This window comes from Pelophylax lessonae (assembly GCF_965119305.1).
Source record: "Pelophylax lessonae genome assembly, chromosome: 2".
NCBI lineage: Eukaryota > Metazoa > Chordata > Amphibia > Anura > Ranidae > Pelophylax > Pelophylax lessonae.
In genome coordinates, this window is record NC_138769.1 from 75,431,747 (window position 1) to 75,455,029 (window position 23,283).

At 45.2% G+C, this 23,283-nt stretch overlaps 1 protein-coding gene across 1 annotated transcript; it reads left to right on the forward strand.

Annotated features, from left to right (window-relative positions):
• Positions 1-4,267: 4,267 nt before the first annotated feature.
• Positions 4,268-23,283, forward strand: RBM11 (RNA binding motif protein 11). Its single transcript, XM_082246924.1, has 5 exons — positions 4,268-4,420; positions 8,399-8,561; positions 16,663-16,741; positions 18,894-18,993; positions 22,873-23,283. The coding sequence occupies exons 1-5, from the start codon at positions 4,325-4,327 to the stop codon at positions 23,218-23,220; spliced, it is 786 nt and encodes a 261-aa protein (XP_082103050.1). The 5' UTR covers positions 4,268-4,324; the 3' UTR covers positions 23,221-23,283.

Consider the following 23,283-nt stretch of genomic DNA (forward strand, 5'->3'; position numbering starts at 1 on the left):
TTTAACATAAACTTTAGCATTTCGAGAATTAGAGTCGGTTCACACTGGGGCTGCACGACTCTGTACTACTTCGGGGGCGACTTGTGCATTCCCATGCACCACGACTTCGGAGCGACTTGCAGGGACTTCACATAATGGAAGTCTATGCAAGTCGCTCCGAGGTCACCCCGAAGTAGTACAGGACCCTTTTTCTAAGTCGGAGCGACTTGTGTCGCTCCTATTAGAACGGGTCCTGTAGCAGTCAATGGACTGCGAGGGACCGCGACTTGTCAGGTTGACAAGTCGCCTGACAAGTCGTGCTAGTGTGAATCAAGACTAAAGATGAGCCCATTACCATTTACAAAGTTGAAAACAAACGAGCGTTTCAAATGATTTTTTTTCTAACTATTTTCTACCCGTCTATGGCCAGCCTTAGAGAGATTTTTCCTCTCTATTTGTCTCTTTTATCGTTATCATTGAAAGTAAAAGAAAAGACCAAATTTTTGGTTGTCACCAGAACATTAGTAGAGGGGAAATCTTCCAATGGGGACACTAGTTCTGATGACATCCTGGTAATTCCCTCAATTTGGAGGGATTTCCTATTACAACCTGTTTTGGCTATGGGAGAGGAAGTGAAGGGAAATGCCCCAATGGGATACAGATGGCAAGAAAAAAAAACCTGACAGGGGTTATAACCCTAAGGCCCCTTTCACACTGTCCGTCCATCCCAATCGATCCCCCGCTGAGCAGGAGGATGACAGCTGTTCTCCACGCTGTGTGGGGAGACACAGCTGTCAGGTCCCCATACATCTCTATGGGGGGAATCGGATGGGAACGGACCGTCAGTCCGTTCTCATCCGATCCCATCCCATCCCATCCACTGGACGGATGGAAAATAGGGTTTCCATCCGTCCAGATTTGATGGATCGGATGTCAGTGGACATGTCTCCGCTGACATCCGATGCCCCATAGGGATGTATGGGGGGACCGTTCAGATCTGCCAAAAAAATGGACAGGCGGATAACGATCCGCCTGTGTGAAAGAGCCCTAAAACAAAAAATATCCTGCGCATGGTAACCTCAGGGTGGGGTCTAATTGAATACACCCTAGTGGGACTGCTGCAGACTAAAAAACAGCCAACACAAGGCAAATAAAAAATCTTATACAAACAATAGTGCGCCGAGCCTCTAAGTGGTTTACCCTCCCCTATTCTATCCAAAATAATAAAATAAAAATTTGCCTTTTAGTTCTAATGTAAGCCCCCATTTACAAAAAATGTTTGTCTTGTGGTTTTCTACACTCAACATCAAGAATTGTATTGTTTTATTTGGTTCACAGACTGAGACTGGTCTCTACTTCCCTGTAAATTTCCACCCACCCTTCCCTTCAAAGTCTCTGGCACAAATTCCTCGCTGCACTGTGTAGTTTGTTGCTAGGACCGCCAGCGTTATAGCAACCAATTACTACTTGCCTCAGCATTCTCAGGAGACCCTCTCTGCCTCCTGCAATGCTGTAAGCTTATAGTGGTAAGGGGTGACTCTGGCGGGGACCCTGATGTATGAGACAATTTGATAGAAATTCTGATGGAGGGGGGGGGGGGGGCTATGATGGGGACACTAATGTAAGGGGGACTCTAATGGGGACACTGATGTAAGGATAACTCTGATGGGGGCTCTGGTAGGGACATTAAAGTAAAGGGGGCCTCTGATAGGGACACTAATGTAAGGGGGACACTGATGAGGACACTGATGTAAGGGGGACTCTGATGGGAACATTGATGTAAGGGGAGCCTTATAGGGCCACTGATGTAAGGTGGACTCTGATGGGTACACTGATGTAATGGGGACACTGATGTAAGGAGAACACTGATGTGGGGAAATTGATGTAAGAGGGACTCTAAAGGGGACAGTGATGTTAGGGGGCCTCTAAGGGATGCTAATGTAGAGACACTGATATAAGGGGGACACTGATAGTGACACTGATATAAGGGGGACTCTGATATGGACACTGATGTAAGGGTGCTTTGAATAGGGTGACCAGACGTCCCCAGTTTACGGGGACAGTCCCCAGAATGAGGACACTGTCCCCGGATGTGTCCCTGGATTGCAGAGGCGGGTGCTGAGGCAGAGGGGGGAAGGCACCAAAGCCAGTGGCATACCAACGGGGGTGGTCAGCCCCAGATGCTACTCTTGGGGGGGGGGGCGGTGTCCCCCACTGTTTCAGTTTTAAGTTGAATCGCCGGGTGCCGCTGCCACCCAAAGTCCCACCTCCTTGTTTGGCTCCTTTGATAGACAGCACACTTGTCCGACATGTGCTGTCTGTCATAGGTAGCAGCCGATCCAGGAGGCGGGACTTGTGTGACGCGGGAGCCCGGTGATTCAAATTAAAGCTGAAAAAGTGGGGGATGCCAGCCTGTGTGAAGATGTGATGCGGCTCTCCTCCGCTCTCCTCCCTGATCCCCTGCACTGGTGAGGCTGCATTGCTGGGCACTGTGAGGCTGCATTCCTGAGCACTGTGAGGCTGCATTGTTGGGCACTGTGAGGCTGCATTCCTTGGCACTGTGAGGCTGCATTGCTGGGCACTGGTGATGCTGCATTCCTGGGCACTGTGAGGCTGCATTCCTTGGCACTGTGAGGCTGCATTGCTGGGAATTGTGAGGCTGCATTCCTTGGCACTGGTGAGGCTGCATTGCTGGGCACTGGTGAGGCTGCATTGCTGGGCACTGATGAGGCTGCATTGCTGGGCACTGGTGAGGCTGCATTCCTTGGCACTGTGAGGCTGCATTGCTGGGAATTGTGAGGCTGCATTCCTTGGCACTGGTGAGGCTGCATTGCTGGGCACTGGTGAGGCTGCATTGCTGGGCACTGGTGAGGCTGCATTCCTGGGCACTGTGAGGCTGCATTCCTTGGCACTGTGAGGCTGCATTGCTGGGAATTGTGAGGCTGCATTCCTTGGCACTGGTGAGGCTGCATTGCTGGACACTGGTGAGGCTGCATTGCTGGGCACTGGTGAGGCTGCATTGCTGGGCACTGGTGAGGCTGCATTGCTGGGCACTGATGAGGCTGCATTGCTGGGCACTGGTGAGGCTGCATTCCTTGGCACTGTGAGGCTGCATTGCTGGGAATTGTGAGGCTGCATTCCTTGGCACTGGTGAGGCTGCATTGCTGGGCACTGGTGAGGCTGCATTGCTGGGCACTGGTGAGGCTGCATTCCTGGGCACTGTGAAGCTGCATTCCTTGGCACTGTGAGGCTGCATTGCTGGGAATTGTGAGGCTGCATTCCTTGGCACTGGTGAGGCTGCATTGCTGGACACTGGTGAGGCTGCATTGCTGGGCACTGGTGAGGCTGCATTGCTGGGCACTGGTGAGGCTGCATTGCTGGGCACTGGTGAAGCTGCATTACTGGGCACTGATGAGGCTGCATTGCTGTGCACTGGTAAGGCTGCGTAGATGGGCACTGGTGAGGCTGCGTGGATGGGCACTGGCCAGGCTGCATTGGGTGGGCACTGGTCATGCTGCATTGGATGGGCACTGGTCAGGCTGCCTTGATGGGCACAGCTGAGACTTGCACTATTTATGTAACCCACTCCTGAACTCTGCACTCTGTTTTTTCTCTGTCTTATCTTCATAACATTTGGTAGTCATATCTCAAAAAATTCTAAGAAGTATCTTTTTTTTTCTCATGGAGGAAATGTGAGAAATAACATGTATATCATATGATAATTCCATAAAAACATAGCACATACACTGCAAATATCATTTGAGGAAAATATGCTTATACAATAGTTTACCATTTGCCAATAAAAAACAAAAAATATGTCCCTGGATTTCATTTTAAAAATCTGGTCACCTTAGCTTTGAAGGCACATTCTGATAAAAGGGGGGGGGGGGGGCTGTGATGAGGACCTTGATGTGTGTGTGTGTGTGAGTGGGGGGGGGGGGGGGCTCTGATAGGCACCTAGATGTAAGGAGGAACTCTAAAGGGGTCTCTGATGTAAGGAAGGGGGGGGGTAGCTCTGGTGGGGAAACTGATGTAAGTTATTTTACTTTCTGTTCTGAATCATGTCATGCTGATTACAAGACAGGTCCAAGTAAAACATAGTCAGTAATGTATTATTCATTGGTTTATAAAGCTGATTTTGTTTTTGTTTTGTTTTTTTGGTGGACCTCCTTCTGAAATGTTTGGAGTCCTCTGATGCACAGTATGTGTGTTGGTCTCTGCCAAAATGGCTGCTAAGTTCTACATAAGTGATACTTCCTGTGCGGCCTCTAGTGACAGGCTCTGTGTCTCTGCATGTGTGTGAGTGCAGCTGGGGAGAGATGTAAGCAGTCTGCAGTGACTGATCATGCTGAACAGACAGGATGAAGCTGACCGAACCCTCTGGGTGGGAAACTTGGATTACAAAGTGAAGGATGAGATCCTGTATGAGCTTTTCCTGCAGGTGATGGCTGCATAAATGCAGAGTAATCAGGCTGGGGGTTGGAGTATATTTTTTGTGTGGGGAAGATGACATTCTACCTATTGTATTCATTCTGAATGGAAATCTTTAGACATCTCAGAACAACATTTTGTATCTTTTTTTTTTTTATTTGTTTGGTTATTTTATCAGGAGATGTTATTTTGTTACTATCTCATCTGCTGACAACAAGTAACTGGTGTTTGACTTGTGTGAACTGTGTATGTCTCTTATTGATGCTGATTACCAGGTAACACTGCAATGGGTTAACTTTAAATGGTGTATTGCCTGGACCCTCTATTGTTTGTTTCTAAACAACAATCCCTTGTGTTTTTAACCACTTTAGCTACAGAAGGTTTTATTCCCTTCTTGACCAGGCCATATTTTTGCTATTCAGCACTGTGGTACTTTACCTGGTAATTGCACAGATGTGCAACGCTGTAACCAAACAAGAATTGCTTAATTATTTTCCCTGCAAATAGAGTTTTACTTTAGTGGTATTTGATCACCACTGTGTGTGATGGTTGGTTTCTGCTTCTCCTTTTTTTTTTTTTTTTTTTTTTTTTTTTTATTGCAAAAAATTAAAATGTATACAAATCTAAAAGGGGTATATTGATTGGTTTGTGTGGAAGTTATAGCACCTACAAAGTGTGTGTGTGTGTGTTTTTTAAATTTTTTTTTTTTCTTATCCTATACTACTAATGGCAGTGATCGGTGACTTATAATGGGACTGTGATCGTGCAGCGGGCAGACTGACACTGGGGGGGGGGGGGTACTAGCTGCCATTGACATCACCAGTAATATTAAAGTGTTAATACTATATACTGTCACTGTACTGATGACACAGGCTGGGATGGGGTTAACATCTAGGGCAATCAAGGGGTTAACTGCGTGCCTAACAATGTGTTGCTTTGTACAAAAGATCTGGTGTGTGTGTGTGTGGTGTGTGTTTTTTTTTTTTTTTTTTTTTTATCCCTGCAAAACGGACAGATCGCTCTCTCTCTACAGAGTTCTGTATTGTTTACCAACACAGAGCTCTGGGCTGTCATTGTACACTGCAGGTCCCGGCTGGGACTTGCTGACAGGCTCCTGCTGTGTACCATGACAGTGGGTACCAGGCATGGGCGGCGGGGGGGGGGGGCCTAAGCCCAGAAGTAGGTAGCGACCCAACGGTAAGTAGCGTTGCCTACAGTGGCCACTCACCTGTGGTTAAAGAAGAAAATAAAAAGCTATTCCTAACTAAACTTAATCCTGTTCCCACCTACTCCTTCTAAATCCTATACTAATGTGGAAGGCAGGTGCTTATATTTAAAGCTGCCATCAGGGGGTACATCCAATACACTTGTAGGGGGCCCGGGCATCCCAAGGGGCCCGGCTGACCCACCCGCACCCCCTACAACAGCAGCATAATGAAATTTTTAGCAGCCAGTAGCTGGCCCCCACCCAGCCCACAATAGAGAAGTACGCCCTGCACACAAGCCAAAGCAGGGACACTGATTTCCTCTGCTCTGTGTGAGTGTTACACTGTGGAGAGGGGCTGGGTGAGGATGAGTGTTACATTGTGGAGAGGGATGTGATGATTCTGGGTGGGGATGAGGATGAGTTACATTGTGAATGGGGGATGTGGATGATTTTGGGCGGGGACGAGGATGGTTTACATCAGGGGTCTTCAAACTATGGCCCTCCAGTTCAGGAACTACAATTCCCATCATGCCTAGTCATGTCTGTGAATGTCAGTTTACAATGCATCATGGGATGTGTAGTTCCACAACATCTGGAGGGCTGTAGTTTGAAGATCCCTGGTTTACACTGTGGAGAGGGGCGGGGATTAGGATGAGTGTTACATTGTGGAGAGGGGCGGGGATAAGGATGGTTTACATTTGTGGAGAGGGGCAGGGATGAGGATGAATGTTACATTGTGGAGAGGGGCGGGGATAAGGATGAGAGTTCCATTGTGAATGAGGATGTGAGTGGGATGTGGATAATTCTGGGTATGAGATGAGAGTTGCATTATGGAGGGGGATGTGGATGATTCTGGGCAGGGATGAGGATGAGTTACATTGTGGAGAGGGATGTGGATTTTTCTGGGCAGGGAGGAGGATGAGTTACATTGTGGAGAGGGATGAGGATGAGAGTTACATTATGGAGGAGGATGTGGATGATTATGGGCAGGGATGAGGATGAGTTACATTAGGAAGGGGGATGTGGATGAGAGTTGCATTGTGGAGAGGGATGTGAATGATTCTGGGCAGGGATGTGGAGGATTCTGGGCGGGGATGAGAGTTGCATTGTGGAGGGGGATGAGAATGATTCTGGGCGGGGATTAGGATAAGTTGCATTGTGGAGAGGGATGTGGATGATTCTGGGCAGGGATGAGGATGAGTTACATTCAGAATGGAGGAGAGGGATGTGGATGATTAGGGATGAGGATGAGTTACATTATGGAGGGGGATGTGGATGATTCTGGGCAGGGATGAGGATGAGTTACATTATGGAGGCGGATGTGGATGATTCTGGGCAGAGATGAGGATGAGTTACATTCAGAATGGAGGAGAGGGATGCGGATGATTGGGGATGAGGATGAGAGTTACATTGTGGAGGGGGATGTGGATGATTCTGGGCAGGGATGAGGATGAGTTACATTATGGAGGCGGATGTGGATGATTCTGGGCAGAGATGAGGATGAGTTACATTCAGAATGGAGGAGAGGGATGTGGATGATTAGGGGTGAGGATGAGGATGAGTTACATTATGGAGGGGGATGTGGATGATTCTGGGCAGAGATGAGGATGAGTTACATTCAGAATGGAGGAGAGGGATGTGGATGATTAGGGGTGAGGATGAGAGTTACATTGTGGAGAGGGATGAGGATGAGTTACATTGTGGAGGGGGATGTGGATGATTCTGGGCAGGGATGAGGATGAGTTATGGAGGGGGCTATGCCTACATATGTTTGCTAATAGGTGTCCCTTGTTCCCATCTCAGAAGGTTTGGAGATTTGAATATGGTTGTATCATATTCAGAAAGGTGAACTTGGCCTGAAGTCTAATGGGTTGTAGAAGATGCTGTATTACTTACTGACTCCCTGATCCAGCCGGTTCCCGCAATCTTTGCATTTGGTCTCCTGCGGCCTCCTCTGTAAGCTTTGTAAGGCTCGTGTGTGTTTTTTTTTATTTTTTCTAATAAAATAACAATCATGTCATACTTACCTGCTCTGTGCAGTTGGTTTTGCACAGGGCAGCCCGGATCCTCCTCTTCTCGGGTCCCTGGCTGGAGCTCCTGCCCCCTCCCTCCTGTCGGGTGGCCCCACAGCAAGCAGCTTGCTATGGGGGCATCCAAGCCATTCAGACATGGAGCTGCAGTTTGGCCCTGCCCCCTCTCTCTCCTGATTGGCTAACTGACTTTGACAGCCACAGGAACCAATGGTGCTGCAGCTGTGCCTCAGCTAATCAAGAGGGAGAGTCCCGGATGGCCGAGGGACTCGTGGACATAGATGGGGCTCAGGTAAGTATTAAGGAGTGCTGGGGAGGCTGCTACGTAGAATGCATTAAGATAAAAAAAAACCTGCTGACTTTACAACTCCTTTAATACCCATACATTGTAGATGATGCCAAGGTTCTGCCCATAGACTAGAGCTTTGAGGAGAAGCATAGAGCTGGAGCGTAGAGTTGGGTAAGTAACAAAGTCTCTCATTCCTCCCCTTGTACATAACCAGCATTTAGCCCTTGCATTTTAATTATTAGGATTAATGTGACTCTGTGCTTGATTTTAAACTTTTTTAAAAATGAATTTGTTTCCAGGAGCTGATACTACAAGATGTATTCTGCTAATTGTTAAACCACAGAAGCCTCCTCTGTGCCCCTCTCTTATATAGTTTCCCATTGTTGTATAAATACACAGGTTGAACATGTTGGATGTTAGTAGATCTGTGATGTTTTACCTATAGCTTTTTCTGTCTTGCAGGCAGGACCGCTGAGCAGAGTGACCATTGTTACCGATAAAGAAGGCAACTCCAAGTCTTTTGGGTTTGTCTGCTTCCAGCATACAGAATCTGTGCAATATGCTATAGCATTACTGAATGGCATTCGTCTGTATGGCCGGCCCATTAAACTACAGTATAGAACAGGTGAGTTTGACAGGCAGGCTGCGGCTAAACGCTGTAAGGAGTGGTACCCACGTTTAGGGCTCTGTGTGTCCTTCGATCAAGGCTGAAAAACGGATGACAAAGAATAAAATTGGACAACATAGATGTACACTTGCTTTGAACATGCCCAATTTTTGACGTGGAATTGTAGGACCGTATCCACCTCTATATTGGCCACTTTCTTTAATTTATACTGCCCTCAGAAAACTGTGTATAGCGCACCCCCTTAAGGGCCGCATATGAACGGGGATCCCCCCACCCTGCACAGCCAGGCACACCAAATTTGCACAGTCACTCCAAAGTCAGAGAACAGTACGTGTTTTTTTTTTGTTTTTATTGAGGGATTAGAATTTGGATAAGGATGAGAGTTTAAGGGATGCCAACTTGACGTCAAATAAACTTCAGGGACAACTTCTCCTAGATACAGTTTATTTACACTCTGCTTCCTCCACCACTTGCTGCAGAACTCCAGCTGTGTCACCTTGTTGAAATTTTATTAGGAAAGGCAGGGACTTGCAGCCCTTATACTTGGAAATGGGGTGACAAAGCTAACACATTTCCAGCACTCCCGTGGTCACTGAGCCCATCACCACCCCTTCAGGCACTGCCCACCCACCCGGTGGCAGTTTGGGCAGGTAATAATACCTGGTTTAATGATCATGGTATCACTGCTTGATTGGCCAGCAAACTCGCCTGACCTAAACCTTATTAGAATTCTGTGGAGTATTGTCAAGAGGAAGATGAGACACCAGACCCAATATCACAGACGAGCTGAAGGCTGCTATCAAAGCAACGTGGGCTTCCATATCGCCTCAGCAGTGCCACAGGCTGATCGCCTCCATGCTACACCACATTGATGCAGTAATTCATGCAAAGGGAGCCCTGATCAAGTATTGAGTGCATTCTATACTGTAATTGGACATGCTTTTCAGTAAGCCAACATTTCTGTATTTAGAAAATTCTTTTTTTTTTGCTTTGTTTTTTTGGGTCTTCTGTAATCTAGTTTTTCTGAGATACTGAATTTTGGGTTTTTACCAGCTGTAAGCCATAATCCTCAAAATTAAAAAAGAAATGCTTGAAATCGACCACTCTGTGTAATGCATCTATATGAAATATGGGTTTTACTTTTTGAATTGAATTACTGAAATTAACTTTTTGATGTTCTAATTTTTATGAGCTGGACCTGTATATACATATGGGATGTAGCAAGCCACAGACAACAAGGATGCATTAGATTCATTTACTGAAGTCAATCTCCCCAGTTTTCAATGTTGCTTGACCAAATTTGTAAAAGGCTAAAAATGCTTTGTAATACATGATCCTGGTTGTTGTCCTGGATAATAATTCTGGACCTCTGAATTCTGCTCACGAGCGCACATTCAATCTGGTAAAGTGGTCTCTGCACTCAGTGGATTGATTCGTTTTAGCCCTATAAGTCCATCAAACTACCTTGAAAAGGGACAATGCAATTGTCCTAGTGGACAGTGAAAGCCTAAAGAGTCCCTTGTCTGACCTTCTGAAAGAAGGGCCATTTCCATGCATTTCTTCAACATTGAGTCTAATTCCAATGCTTGTGGTGATTCAGACACCATTTATTTATTTTCTTTTAAGAGTGAGGGTTAACAGGGGTGTTGCTAGGTGGGATAAAGACCAGAGGCTTCAGCCCGAAGGTAAATTTGATAACCCCTCCCACATTTTTAAAGTAAGTCCAGCCCAAGCTCCACCCAATGCCCCCCCCCCCCCCTCACCCCTCCCCAATGCTCCACCATGCACAATGCCCAGTGCCCATCAATGCGGAATGTAGAAAGGAAAACCCCAATAGGACTTTAGAGGTAGAATAAAGTATGGAGGTGTTTAAAATATAAAGCATTTATTTCACATATAAATATAAAATTTAACAAATATCCAAACGTATTGTTTAAAAAGTAATGGACCATAAAGTACATTGACAAATGTAACGTGGGATCAGTTAGGGAGCCATACATGTGGGGGGGATAAAATATCCAACCCCAAGCTGAGTTCCCACTGATGCAACTATTCCAACATCTTTTGGAGCTTTAAATTCTTTCTTCAGGGAAAGAAGACATGGTAATTGGGTCTAAAGTTATAACAAATATATAAATCAGTATATATAAATGGCACAAAATATATCCTAGTGAAAGAAAAGTCCATATCATAGTTAACATCCTGGCATATACACTGCTGTATACTCACATAGGTACAATTAGGTCAAGAAACAACTGAGCATATTTTGCTCCCCTTTTCTTTTTTCCAGCACTGGCCTTATTACATCTGGCCCTCGTCTATAGGGTCACACTATCTGTATGCTTTACAGTGAGGCATCTATCTTGAAGCACAAGTACAGTATATGCCATGATGTCAACTATGATATGGACTTTTCTTTTACTATGATATATTTTGTGCCATTTTAATATACTGAGATATATATTTGCTGTATCTTTAGACCGAAGTACCATGTCTTTCCCTGAAGAAGGAATTTAAAGCTCTGAAACATGTTGGAATATAGTTGCATCAGTGCGAACTCAGCTTGGGGTTGGATATTTTATCCCCCCACATGTATGGCTCCCTAACTGATCCTACAGCACATTTGTCAATGTACTTTATGGTCCATTACTTTTTTAAACAATAAGTTTTGTATATTTGTTCAATCCTTTTTTTCCTTTCTGTGTTCCATATTGACAGGGATGTGGCAGATAGTCCTTAGGACTAATTCACCACAGAGCTCTTCTTTCTACTCACCAGTGCCCATCAATGCAATGCAGCCTCACCAGTGCCCATCACATCATCCATGCACTGGGCCATTCTAACACAGGCATATCCTTGATCTAAACCATTCTATTGTATCTCTGGCTGTATATTTAGGGGCGTTGCCCTTTTGCAGACTCTTAACAAGTGGTATTCTAAGATTGTCCTGTATTTGGCTCCATCCATCTTCCATCAACGCGGACCAGTTTCTCTGTCCCTGCTGAAGAAAAGCATCCCCACAACATGATGATGATGCTGCCACCACCACGTTTCACAGTGGGGATGGTGTGTTCAGGGCAGTGGCGTAGCGTTCTGAGGGGGCGCATCCCATGCCCGCCTATCACTGTCCACCCTTCTTTTTTCATAAAATATGCCATCCGGTGGCCTGCCCGCCTGATTTTTTTTTTTTTTTTTCCCCCCATTTGGACTGCGCTCCGCCTCTGCGATTCACGAGCGGCTCAGCGGCGGACTGGCTGAATTTGTCACGTGCAGCCATGGGGCGGGGCTGGCTCGTGGGTGAAGATCGCAGTCGGTCCATTAGGGATGTAACGATATCAAAATCTCACGGTACAATACAATTTCGATATTGACCTCACGGTACGATATTTATTGCGATATTGTGGAAAAGCTAAAAGCTGAATGTAAAAAACATTTTCTAGGCTAATGGGAAAGGGATTATGAAACAAACAGCATGGGTGGCTGGGCACTGCCACTGTGGATAAGTACCAAAGGAAAATAAATGTTTAAAAATGTTTGGTTGGTGGAGAATGGGGAGTAGCAATTTTTATAGTATTTTTAAGATCATACCTTGGCACATCTGTAGTACGATGTATACAACCAACCTACTACATCAAACCTGACATTTACAAAGATCAGTATGCTGTTTAACTTTCCAGCAAGTTACAATTTCAGCCAATTTTACTTCTGTTTGTTAATTAAGAGCCAGGCATTCCCTTGATCAATACCAGACCAGACCCTTTTCCTAGATGCTGTTCTGATATTATTAAGCTCTTCCTGCTCAGCCTGGAATCCCTTTTAAAGGTGAATGCCCCAGAAGGGACTGGTGATCATGTGCGATAGCGGTAATATCGTTACATCCCTACGGTCCATGTGCAGTGCCGCTTCGAGTCTCGCCTTGCTAATGGCAGAAACAGGTGAGTGAGTCTGTGAGGGATGTGCTGCCTGCCCACCCCCCACTCGAGCCCAGGGAAGTGGACATGGTCGGGGGGGTAGAGTCAGTTAAGGGGAGGGTGTCAGCAAAGGGGGTCAATGTAAAAGTTAAAGAAGGGGTCAGGTAGATCTGTGTAGTAGTCAGGTAGGTCAGTGTAGTGAACAGGTTGGTTTATGTAGAAATTAGGTAGGTTAGCGTAGGTGTCAGTGTTGGAGTAAGATATGTCTTTGTAGAGGTCAGGTAGGTCAGTGTAGGTGTCAGTATAGTAATCAAGTAGGTTAGTGCAGGAATAAGGTTAGGTCAGTGTAGTGGTCCGCTAGGTCAGTGTAGTGGTCTGTGTAGTGATCAGGAAGGTCTGTGTAGGGGGCGCAAATTACATACCTTGCTCTGGTGCTGACAACCCACGCTACACCACTGGTTCAGGGTGATGTGCAGTGTTAACTTTTCACCACACATAGCATTTTCCTTTTAGGTCCAAAAGTTCAATTTTGATCTCCTCTGAGCAGAGCACCTTCTTCCACATGTTTGCTGTGTCCCCCACATGGCTTCTTGCGAACTGCAAATGGGACTTCTTATGGCTTTCTTTCAATAATGGCTTTCTCCTTGCCACCCTTCCATAAAGGCCAGATTTGTGGATTGCACCACTAATCGTTGTCCTGTGGACAGATTCTCCCACTTGAGCTATGGCTCTCTGCAGCTCCTCCCAGAGTTACCATGGACCTCTTGACCAAACAATCAAACAGACTTCATGAAGGTAGCCTGAGGGCCCAACGTCCTCTAGTGTGCCCTGTGCTCTCTGCTGGGTACCGTGGAGCTCGATTGGCATTTGTCATTGAACACCAGAATTGGCAGGTCTGCCACTGGCCCCCTGTGCTTTTCACAGATGAAAGCAGGTTCCCCCCCTGAGCTCATGTGACAGAGGTGAATGGGTCTAAAGAAGCCTTTGACAATGTTTTGCTGCCTGTAACATCGTTCAGCATGACTGGTTTGTTGGTGGGTCAGTGATGGTCTGGGATAGCATATCCATGCAGGGAGTCAGACCCCCTACAGGCTAGACAATGTCACCCTGACTGCCATTAGGTATTGGGATGAAATCCTTGGACCCATTGTCAGACCCTACACTGTTGCAGTGGGTGCTGGGTTCCTCCTGGTGCACAACAATGCCCAGCCTCATGTGGCAAGAGTATCCAGCCAGTTCTTGGGAGGATGAAGAAATGGATACCATTGAACGCCCCCCCCCCCCCACGCTCGCCTGACCTAAACCCAATAGAAAACCACTGAGACATTGTTTCGGTCCATCCAATGCTGCCAGGTTGCACTTCAGTCTGTTCAGGAGCTCAGTGATGCCCTTGTCCAGATCTGGGGGGAAATTCTCCAGAACATCTGTCGTCTCATTAGCAGCATGTGGGGGGGGGGGGGGGGGCATACAAACTGAGTACCATTTTGAGTTTCTGCAATGAAATTTCAGCAAAATGGACTAGCCTGCATCATTTTTTTTCCCTTTGATTTTCAGGGTGTCTTTGAATTCAGCCCTCAGTAGGTTGATCATTTTCATTTCCATCAAACAATGTGCTTCCTAACACATTACCCAGTCCATATCAGTATAGATATCCAGCATGAGATTTTTCCCCATTGAGGTCTGATGTGTTTTCCTTTGATATTTTTGAGCATTGTATAATATTTGATAATTTGAAAATCTCTTACAAAAATGAGGGGAATTCCAGTCCACGCAGCTGTCACCAAAACATGTGTCCCTATTAGAAGATTTCCCCTCCTTTCATGTTCTGTTGCCAGGAATATTGCACTTCCTATCACTTTGTGTCTAGTGACAATCCACTAAGGCTCCATTCACACCTAGGCATTCCGGATCCCGAATCTTCCCCAAAAGCAGGATGCGCTTGCAGTCCCGTTACTTTCAATGACACCCCAATCGTAGCGCAATTATGCTGTGATTGTTGCCGACAAATCACAGCAAAATTGCGGCACCTGTCCCCAAAATAACTTCTTCCTGCGATCTGTAACACCTAGCTGTGAATGGAGCCTTAGAGGAGACACAAACAGCAACTAAATCTGACAAGAGTTCTGTTCCTTTCCAAAGTGAAAAAGAAGAGTTATCGTGTATTTTTATATCTCTATAGTATTACTATAAAGAGTTACTAGAATTTCTTCAATTCTCCAAAAATTTGGATTGCTATCAGAAAACTGGTTTAGTATTTGTTTAAAGCCTAATCCCATATTTACTGTCACTTTAAATGTCACTTTAAATTTCTACATTAACAGATGTGCTTGCTGAGCACACCATATAAATTGTATATATCGGCTACATACAGTATACAGTGCTGTGTCCTGACAGTGGTACATGAACTTACCCTCCCACTCCCAGAAAAAAAATAGGTTGGGCTGAGCGCTGGTAAGTCATTCACAGGAAGAATTGTATTCTGTGAATACAAAGCTTCTTCTGATTGGCTGAGGCAGGCAGATGATGCCATGATCTTCGTAAAAGTCGCAGTACTTTTGGGTATGAGAACTTTTAGAATTATCAGCTATATGTAGAAAAAAAGTTTTTGAAATGATGCACTTTGATGAGGGGGATTACATATGGGACTGATGTACACAAATGTGTCCTGTGTTTAAAGTGTTACTCAACCCACAACAGTAAAATCAGTCTGTATATGCAGTAAAGCATGCTTGTTGTACTCGCTGTAGAACGTGAGGGATTAATCCTCCACATTGTGTAAAAAGGCTTGTTTTGACCCTGTCTTCTGATTCTTCCCTTCTTCCACTGTCCCCAAACGATTTCCTGATAGAACAGAGCCTTGAGGGCAAGCTACACATGCTCAGTTTGGTGTGTATTGCTAGAGTGTGTTTGGTTTTTTTTTTTTTTTATTGTTTGGAAGGCTGCATGTGATCAGCACAGGGCCAATCCGCACTATCCAGACAGAGGGTCAGGGGTCCTGCAGCCTCATAAGACAATCATGGGAGAATGAAAACTCCTCCTACAAGCTTTAATCTGACACTGATAGAAGTCACAAGACTGCTGTAACTGCTGAAGAGAAAAGGTATTTAGCAGTTTATATTTGCTAAAGCTATTGAATCTCCATGTTCTGTGTACTGTGGGAGACCAGCTATAGTTAATGCAGGGTCCGGGGTTTAGTAACACTTTAACATGAGTTGAAACTCTCATCAAACCCAGGTCAGCAAATTCTCCTTTTTTTTAGAACCGAGTAGTATACAGTACATGACCATGCAGAGGTTGGACCTGCGGTGCTTCATTTCTTGAGATGCAATATAATCTATTGAAGTGGGTTAGAACTGTGGGCCAAGAAGGCCAAGCACTTAATTTCCCATTTGAACGCAAGCATTTGAATAGAAACTACTGTGCTTTACAATAATGCCCCCTCATCATGAGCTCTAAAGCAAGCTGTACTGACAGTGCTGTCACCCAACATTTTCACCAGGACAAAGAGCACCCTAAAGTGCTGGGACAGTTGCTTGATGCCTGTGCAAAGCATTAGACTGTCATGTACAAAGTTGGGTATTTACTAATGAAAGATGTCATTTGCGTAGGCACTCTGGGGTGCTCCGAATGAATGAACTGGTAGAGTGACCCTAAAAGGATGCCCTGACATTGTACTTTCTTATCTAGTGAAAGTGTTGGTTGATTAATTGTCAGGACAGGTTCCCTTTAATCTGATCTCATACATATACATACCTCCCAACTTTTTGAGATGGGAATGAGGGACACCTATTAGCAAAAGTATGTAGGCATAGGACACACCCCCTGTCACGCCCCCTTAAAGGAGATAATTATACAAAAAAATGTTAAACCCACAAGTCCCTTTTTTTTTTTTTCTCTCCACTACTATTCTTTTATATATTTATTTGAAATGTATAAATGCAGCAAGTTAGAAATTGGATGAAATGTTTAGCACTGGGAAAAACATTTTGAAAGATAAAAAGTGCATTTTATATAAAACTATACAGATCAGACCAAAATGAGGGACATATGAGGAAGAAGGGACAGAGGGACTTTATTCCAAATCGGGGACAGTCCCTCCAAATCAGGGACAGTTGGGAGCTATGCCTATACACCTACAGTACATTCCATAAATGGTTATAGATTCCCTTTATTTTCTTTAAACACAGGGAGTTCCTGCTTGTCCGAGTCGGACAGCGTTTTCCAGGGACCTGAAAACAGCTTTGTCAGGAATCCTCCGGAGTATGGGTAAGAATCTGTGTGGTTTTTCTTTGTGAAGTGCTTGGTGACAATTTAGTATATTGGTTATGCATTCCAGTAATTTCTGTTAGGTAACTTTGTAAATTCTGCTGCTTTAGTATATGAAAGAAAAGAAGAAGGTTGACTTTACCTTGTTAGTTAATCCACAATGGGGAATGCCGATGCTCAGAATAGGTTCCTGTTCACCTTCAGGCATGAAACCACACAGTACATAAAGTCCTGTACAAAACAATGGGTTCCAATATTTACCAAATACAAAAAGCTTGCAGCATGCTAACGCATTTCGGTTAGGTTTGGCCTTCATCAGATTGACAAATCTATATCGGTTACTCCCTGCCCCTTCTGGGAGGGGACAAAATTACAATATTTTGTGGAGATTAAGAGAGGGTATTCTGTAGTCGATCTATGAATGGAGCAGGCGGACCTTTTCATTTATCAATTTATTTTCCATTCATAGAGCGCATTTCATTGATGGAAGTTCTAGCTATGGAGGAGGAGGGTGGGTACAGGTACAGGGGTGGGAGAGGCAGTGATGTATTTTGGCCAAGGCCCAGGCCTAGGGTGGCACTTTGCAGGGGGGCGGCAAAATAGCAACCAGTGGCCAATAGAGACTCTATTGTCCATTGGTTGCTAGAGCCACCTGGCATCTAGCAACCAGTGACATCACAGCCGTAACTCTCTGGCCCTGCCCATAATTTAAAGTGGAGGAGGATTTAACTTCCTCCTCCTTCACACCTAGTGCTCGTGGGGCCCAAAGAGTCTCGCCAGTCCGGAGATGGTGGGGTGAAGGGCAATGGAGCGAAATCTGCAGCCGACGGCAGTGGCTGCTGCTGAGCTGCAGCATCTTCACACAGTGAGCGGGTAGCCTGCCGGCCTTTGAGGCTGGCTAGAACTGAGAGCCTGGGAGGGAGAAGACCTCCACTGCTACAGCGCCACTGTGTCCTGAGCATCCCTGGTGCCTCCCAGAGCTTGCACTCCTTCTCAAGCCTCCTCTCCGCTTCCAGCTGGGACATCAACAGGAAGACAGGATGACTGAGGACCCAGAGGATGAGGACGGGCTGGAGGTAGGTGCACAGGACATACACCTACCCACAGACAGGGGGGCACAGGATGACTGCAGGCAGGGCTAGGGAGTCTCTCTCTCGCTCTCTCTCTTTCGCTCTTTCGCTCTCTCTCTTTCGCTCTTTCGCTCTCTCTCTTTCGCTCTTTCGCTCTCTCTCTTTCGCTCTTTCGCTCTCTCTCTTTCTCTCTCTCTCTTTTTCGCTCTCTCGCTCTCTCTTTCGCTCTCTCGCTCTCTCGCTCTCTCTTTCGCTCTCTTTCGCTCTCTTTCGCTCTCTTTCGCGCTCTTTCGCGCTCTTTCGCTCTTTCGCTCTCTTTCGCGCTCTTTCGCTCTTTTTCTCTTCTTTTTTTTCTCTTTTTTTTTTTTTTTTTTTTTTTCTCTTTTTCTCTTTTTTTTTCTCTTTTTCTCTTTCTCTTTTTCTCTTTCTCCCCACAAGGGACACTTTCCATTATCTGTCAGTACCAGTCTTTTTTTTGATTTTTTTCCTTTATTTAAAAAAAAAAAAAAAAAAAAACGTAGCCTTTAAAGGAGAAGTATAGCCAAAGCTTTCTTTTCCATTTTTCTCTTTTGGGTCACAGGAGTGAACTTTGTTCAGCACTCCTGTGACCAAGATTGAGCTGACAGCAGTCTAAAGTCGGCTGACGACACCAAGCAGGTGCGGGCTCTGCGGGGATCCCGACAATATTGTTGGGATCCTCGCAGATGTCTGACCAGGTAGCTGGCTCAGCCTCTCTGTGCTACTGAGAGTCTGAGCAAGCCAATTTGGTTCCCTCCACAGCCTGGCACAAGAGGGGCAGAGCTTAGAGGGGTGATGGGATTGTGCTCAGAGCAGACCCAAGAACTGAGCGATTAGCTGTCTTTTTGAACAGGCTTATTGTAAGTAGACTGTATTTATATGTTCCATTTAGAATTCATATCCCTGAGGTATAAGGTACCATTGGAATCAGAAAATGTCTTCTGTTTAATACTAAAGTGTGTGTGTTTGGTGTTGTGTGTTTTTTTTTTTTTTATCCTCTTCCATTGGAAATGTAGTTTCATATGCTATTACATTCTCACTGTGTTCTGTTTCCTTCTGCACAGAATGCCTGTATCTGGAGGAAACTTTGAATCTTCTTCTATTCCTGCACCTCCTGTTAACAGCAGCTTCTACTCCCAGGCATGCGCCTATTTTCAAGGCATGGTAAGCCATAAATAGCATTTACTAAATGTTTTAGCACATGGATCACCTGAATGTAAAACATGCAGATTATCCATTAAAACAAAAAAAAATGTATCTAAGAAATAAACTAATAAAAGGAAAAAACCGAATGCAAGATGGGTTTTGCATTGTTTATCATTTTATTTCTTGGATATGTCTTTATGCTTGATATGCATGTAATTGGGATCTCCCTCAGAAACGTGTGTGTGTTTGTTTTATATATGTCCTCCTGCACATCGACTGTATTGGATTTAGTAAAAACGACCTGCATACATATGTAGCAGGATTTCCAGGCATTGGGCCTGATGTAGGTCTGCCATTGTCACCGGTGACACCTTCAGCCCATTTAAGCTGAATACCCAAGTGTGAGATTGAGTCAAAGACCAGTCCGGCATCTTTGGTTTGTTTTGTTTATTTGATATTGGGGATGGGAGAAGGGAATGAGTGGGATACTCCTCTGGCTCAACTAGGTACAAATGGGACACTTTGCAGAAAAATGCCTGTTAGCGCTGTCTTGCTTACTGGCGCTTGAAAAATGCTGTCTTGCTGGATTGTGCTAGAACTTTGCTTTTAACCCTCTGGTTAACTCAAAAGATCCTGAACTGTAGTAAGACTTGACTCTTGACACTGCGTTTAGCTTAAAAGTCCTGTAACAGCTCCCTCCAGCCCTTCACTGACTGAGGTAGCTCCTTGTAACTGCTTGTGCTGCTGCAACTCTCAACACTGTACGCTGCACACTCAACTCTTCAGGGCCCAACCGCTGGCGCCCCTTTTACTCTTTCAGGGTCCTCTCACTAGGCACCCCCTCTGACACTTCAGGGTCACACTGGCACCCCCTTTACCACTCCCTAGCTCCTGGATCCCTTGGACCTTGACCGGAGCGGTCCCCTCTTAGCTAGGCAGACCACCAAGGGCAGTTGCAGTACTCACGAACTTGGAATGCTTTCCTGAAACTGGGCCCCCTCCACTCCGCTGGTCCTCGGCACACTGGATCCTCTCTGCAGCTCAGCTATCTCTGTACTCTCAGGCAAGCCACCTGGAACACCTGATCTTTCTGACAGGAGGAGAGACAGCCGTACTCTCCCTCCTGGGACTCTGCTTCCCGCCAAAGACGCTGCGTCATGCCTAGCAACACCTGGGAGACATGACAGCCCAGCTGAAAATCATGACCCTGCTGTTAGGCAGCCAAGGCCCACTTATACTTTGCCTAGCACCTACCTTGTAGGGTGCTACACATACATACGTACATGCGTACGTACGTGGGTAAATACCTATGAAGCATTAGCACTTACATGACCATGCTTGCATACAGCTGTTCATTTGTATGGCAGGATGTACACACCAGCTTCGGCTTCCAGGGAAAGAAGGCATATAAAATGCCTGCAAATGTCCTAGTGCATGAGTCCTAAATATATTTAAAGGCTTCAATCATGTCCTTTTCCCTCTTTCGTTGAATATGTAGTTTGTCAATGTACATTGGAACGAGTACTTTTTTGGATAGCCGATACCCGAGGGAAGGGTTATGTGTTTTTTTTTTTTTTTTTTTTTTTTTTTTTTTTTTTTTTTGCTGTCTTTGCCCCTGTTCTGAAGATTTCACCTCACTTGCTGTCCTTGGTGACAACTGGATTTTGAAATTTTTTTTGTGTTGTTGTGGAAACCAGGATTGGTTTCAGTAGACACCTTTTTTCCCATGATGGCTCTTACAGGAGTGAATTTCCCTTCCTATGGGTAGATTTCTCCTCACTTCCTGTCTCCCTCCATTTTCTAAGTATGAATTGTATGTAAGCCGGATGCATGTAACTCGGGAACTCTGTATGCACTGAAACACACAAGGGTTAAGTGGTATTTTCTACAACTTTATTTTAGATTATTATGTGTGGAACTTTATCAAATGTTTTGCTGAAATCCAAGATAGGCTATTCCCACAGCACCACCCGGGTCCAAAACCGTTGTGATCTAGTTAAAAAAAAAAAAAAAAAAAAAAAAGCCAAGTACTGTTGAAAAAGAAGTCCACACCAAGTACTAGTACCTGGTGTGGACTTCACCCCCCCCCCCCTCACTAGTATATCTACTGCTGCTAGCTACTCCTGACCCTTCACTTTTTATACATGAGGGGTATAGCCCAGACAGAGAGGATGGCGCATACCCCTTCTGCTTAGTGTCCATACGTTTAATGTTAGGGCTGATATTCCAGTGAATAGGAATTATGGGCACAAAATGGAGGGATTAAAAGTCCATGTAACATCTGTAATAGTCCCATAAAAAGTTTATAAAATGATTGCAGGCCCTAGTGGTAGCCTTTCGCAGAGTTAGCCAGTTCCATAGAATCAGGAACAAAGAAAAGGGGAGAGGAAAAAAAGTGCCATCTAAATGCAGCATTAAAATACAACTTTAATAAGCAACTGTCAAAAAAACTCACAGGATCTGAACAGGTAAAAGCTCATCTATAAGTTAATCACCGTGGCGAACATCCTGTCCTGCAGGCACCGCTGTGACAAGATGGAATTGTCAGATCAGGCGAGGAGAGCCAAAGACACTGGATGATATCTCAGGACCGCCTCACGTTGATTTGGAGCGCATCTGGAACACACTCGCAAACAGATGTGACGTCAGATGGAGGGGATGACTCGGTGTATCCTCTCCATCCGACGTCCCATCCGCTTGTGTGTTGCTTATTAAAGTTCTATTTTAATGGTGCACTTGGTGCATTTTCCCTTCCCCCCCCCCCCCCTTTTTTTTTTTTTTTTTGTATTTGATATTTTATGTATAGTTTTTGGGTCTTTTTGCTTATCAGGAAGATTGCTTTCTGCCAACCAGAGAGCAGGATCCATTGGTAGTCTGCTTATGGTGCTCAGGTGCAGCTCAGCTTATCTGAAATGTTTTACACTTGTCTAATAGGGAGGCATATCGGGCAGTGGGAGGAAACCTGACTAGTATACAGGTATTGTTACAGCCCTGGTGATTGGCAGCAGAAAATGCCTCTGTGCATGCTGGGCAACTGTATAAATGCCAAGAGCACATGTGTGGAGAGCGGGTCCCGGAGGGAGGGGACGGCTGCCCCTCCTCTGTAGAAGCTGCCATGTGGCCTTGGGTAGGCGACCTGAGGACCTGAAAGTCCGATAGGAGCTGAACCCAGATGTCCTGCAGAGCTGACTGGAAGCGAGACACAGGAAAGGATCTGATTCTGCCTACAGTGAGTACGGATCTGTGTCATGTGAGGGCCAACCTTTGAGTGGAAGAGTCAAGGGAATGCTAGAGAGTGTCCTGAAGATAAAGTAGTTGCATCAAGTCTGCTGCCATAGAGAGAGCATGAAGACTTAATTCTTCCATACAAGTGGCAGTAGGGTTAAAGCAGTGTGACTGCTTCCACAAATAACCTGGTAAAGCAAGGTGAAAGTTGTCCCTATCTACTGTGAATAGTTGAGTTGGGAGTATACCACTATTCCCTTCTCCCATACAAGTTCAACAATAGATATAAAACCAAATCCCCTGGACTGTTTATTGAGTAATGAGCAACAGGGATGTGAAAAATCCCCTAGTGACTACCTGCAGGTAATCGGAGGAGACCCAAGAAGTAATCATACAGCAAGACCAACGGGGACAGTGCTATATTTATTTAGGTTTTTTTTTTGTTGTGGCTTTTAAAAGATAAGTGATCTGAAAGTAGTAGAATTAATGCCCTAAACACCCAAAATCAATGTATTTTTATTTTATTTATTTTTTTATCAGATGGGCCTTGTTTGTGTATAGGTGGTTTTCTCAGGGTAAAATGAAAATTTTAGAACAAGAAGATATCAAAATGTTGAAAAAGAGACAGTATGAGCCTATCCTAACCTGGATTATTTTTCCCCACCTCTATAGATGAACCAGTACTTCACTGTACAAAATCCTGCATGTGGTTGGACGGCTCCAGAGCAGCAGGGCTATGAACAGTTCTTTCCATGGTGGAACAAGCAGATCTCAATGAATCCATATCCTGAACCTCAGGCAAGCTGCAGTTTTGATCCACGTTCTTCCAGCTGGGATCCAGAGATGGCTTGGAACTGCAGAATCAGCCAGTGTGAAACGGGTCCCCCCAATCATAAGAGAACTTTGGGAAGCAGAGACAGCGATAGCTCTGAAACAAGTCTTCAGGAACCCAACCCTAGTAAAAGACAAAGAAAGCTCAGGGCAAAGAAAAAAAAGAACTTGGTGTATTGTACTAAATAGATTGTAGGTCACTGTGCATTAGTTCACATGACTCTGGGCGATCTATTATACATTGAGGGCAAT

Bases quoted from the DNA above. Each gene is read 5' to 3' on its own strand.
- RBM11 (XM_082246924.1), top strand. From the start codon at position 4,325: ATGCTGAACAGACAGGATGAAGCTGACCGAACCCTCTGGGTGGGAAAC. The intron at 4,421-8,398 runs GTGATGGCTGCA...TCTGTCTTGCAG, and splicing joins TGTATGAGCTTTTCCTGCAG to GCAGGACCGCTGAGCAGAGT. The intron at 16,742-18,893 runs GTAAGAATCTGT...CCTTCTGCACAG, and splicing joins AGGAATCCTCCGGAGTATGG to AATGCCTGTATCTGGAGGAA.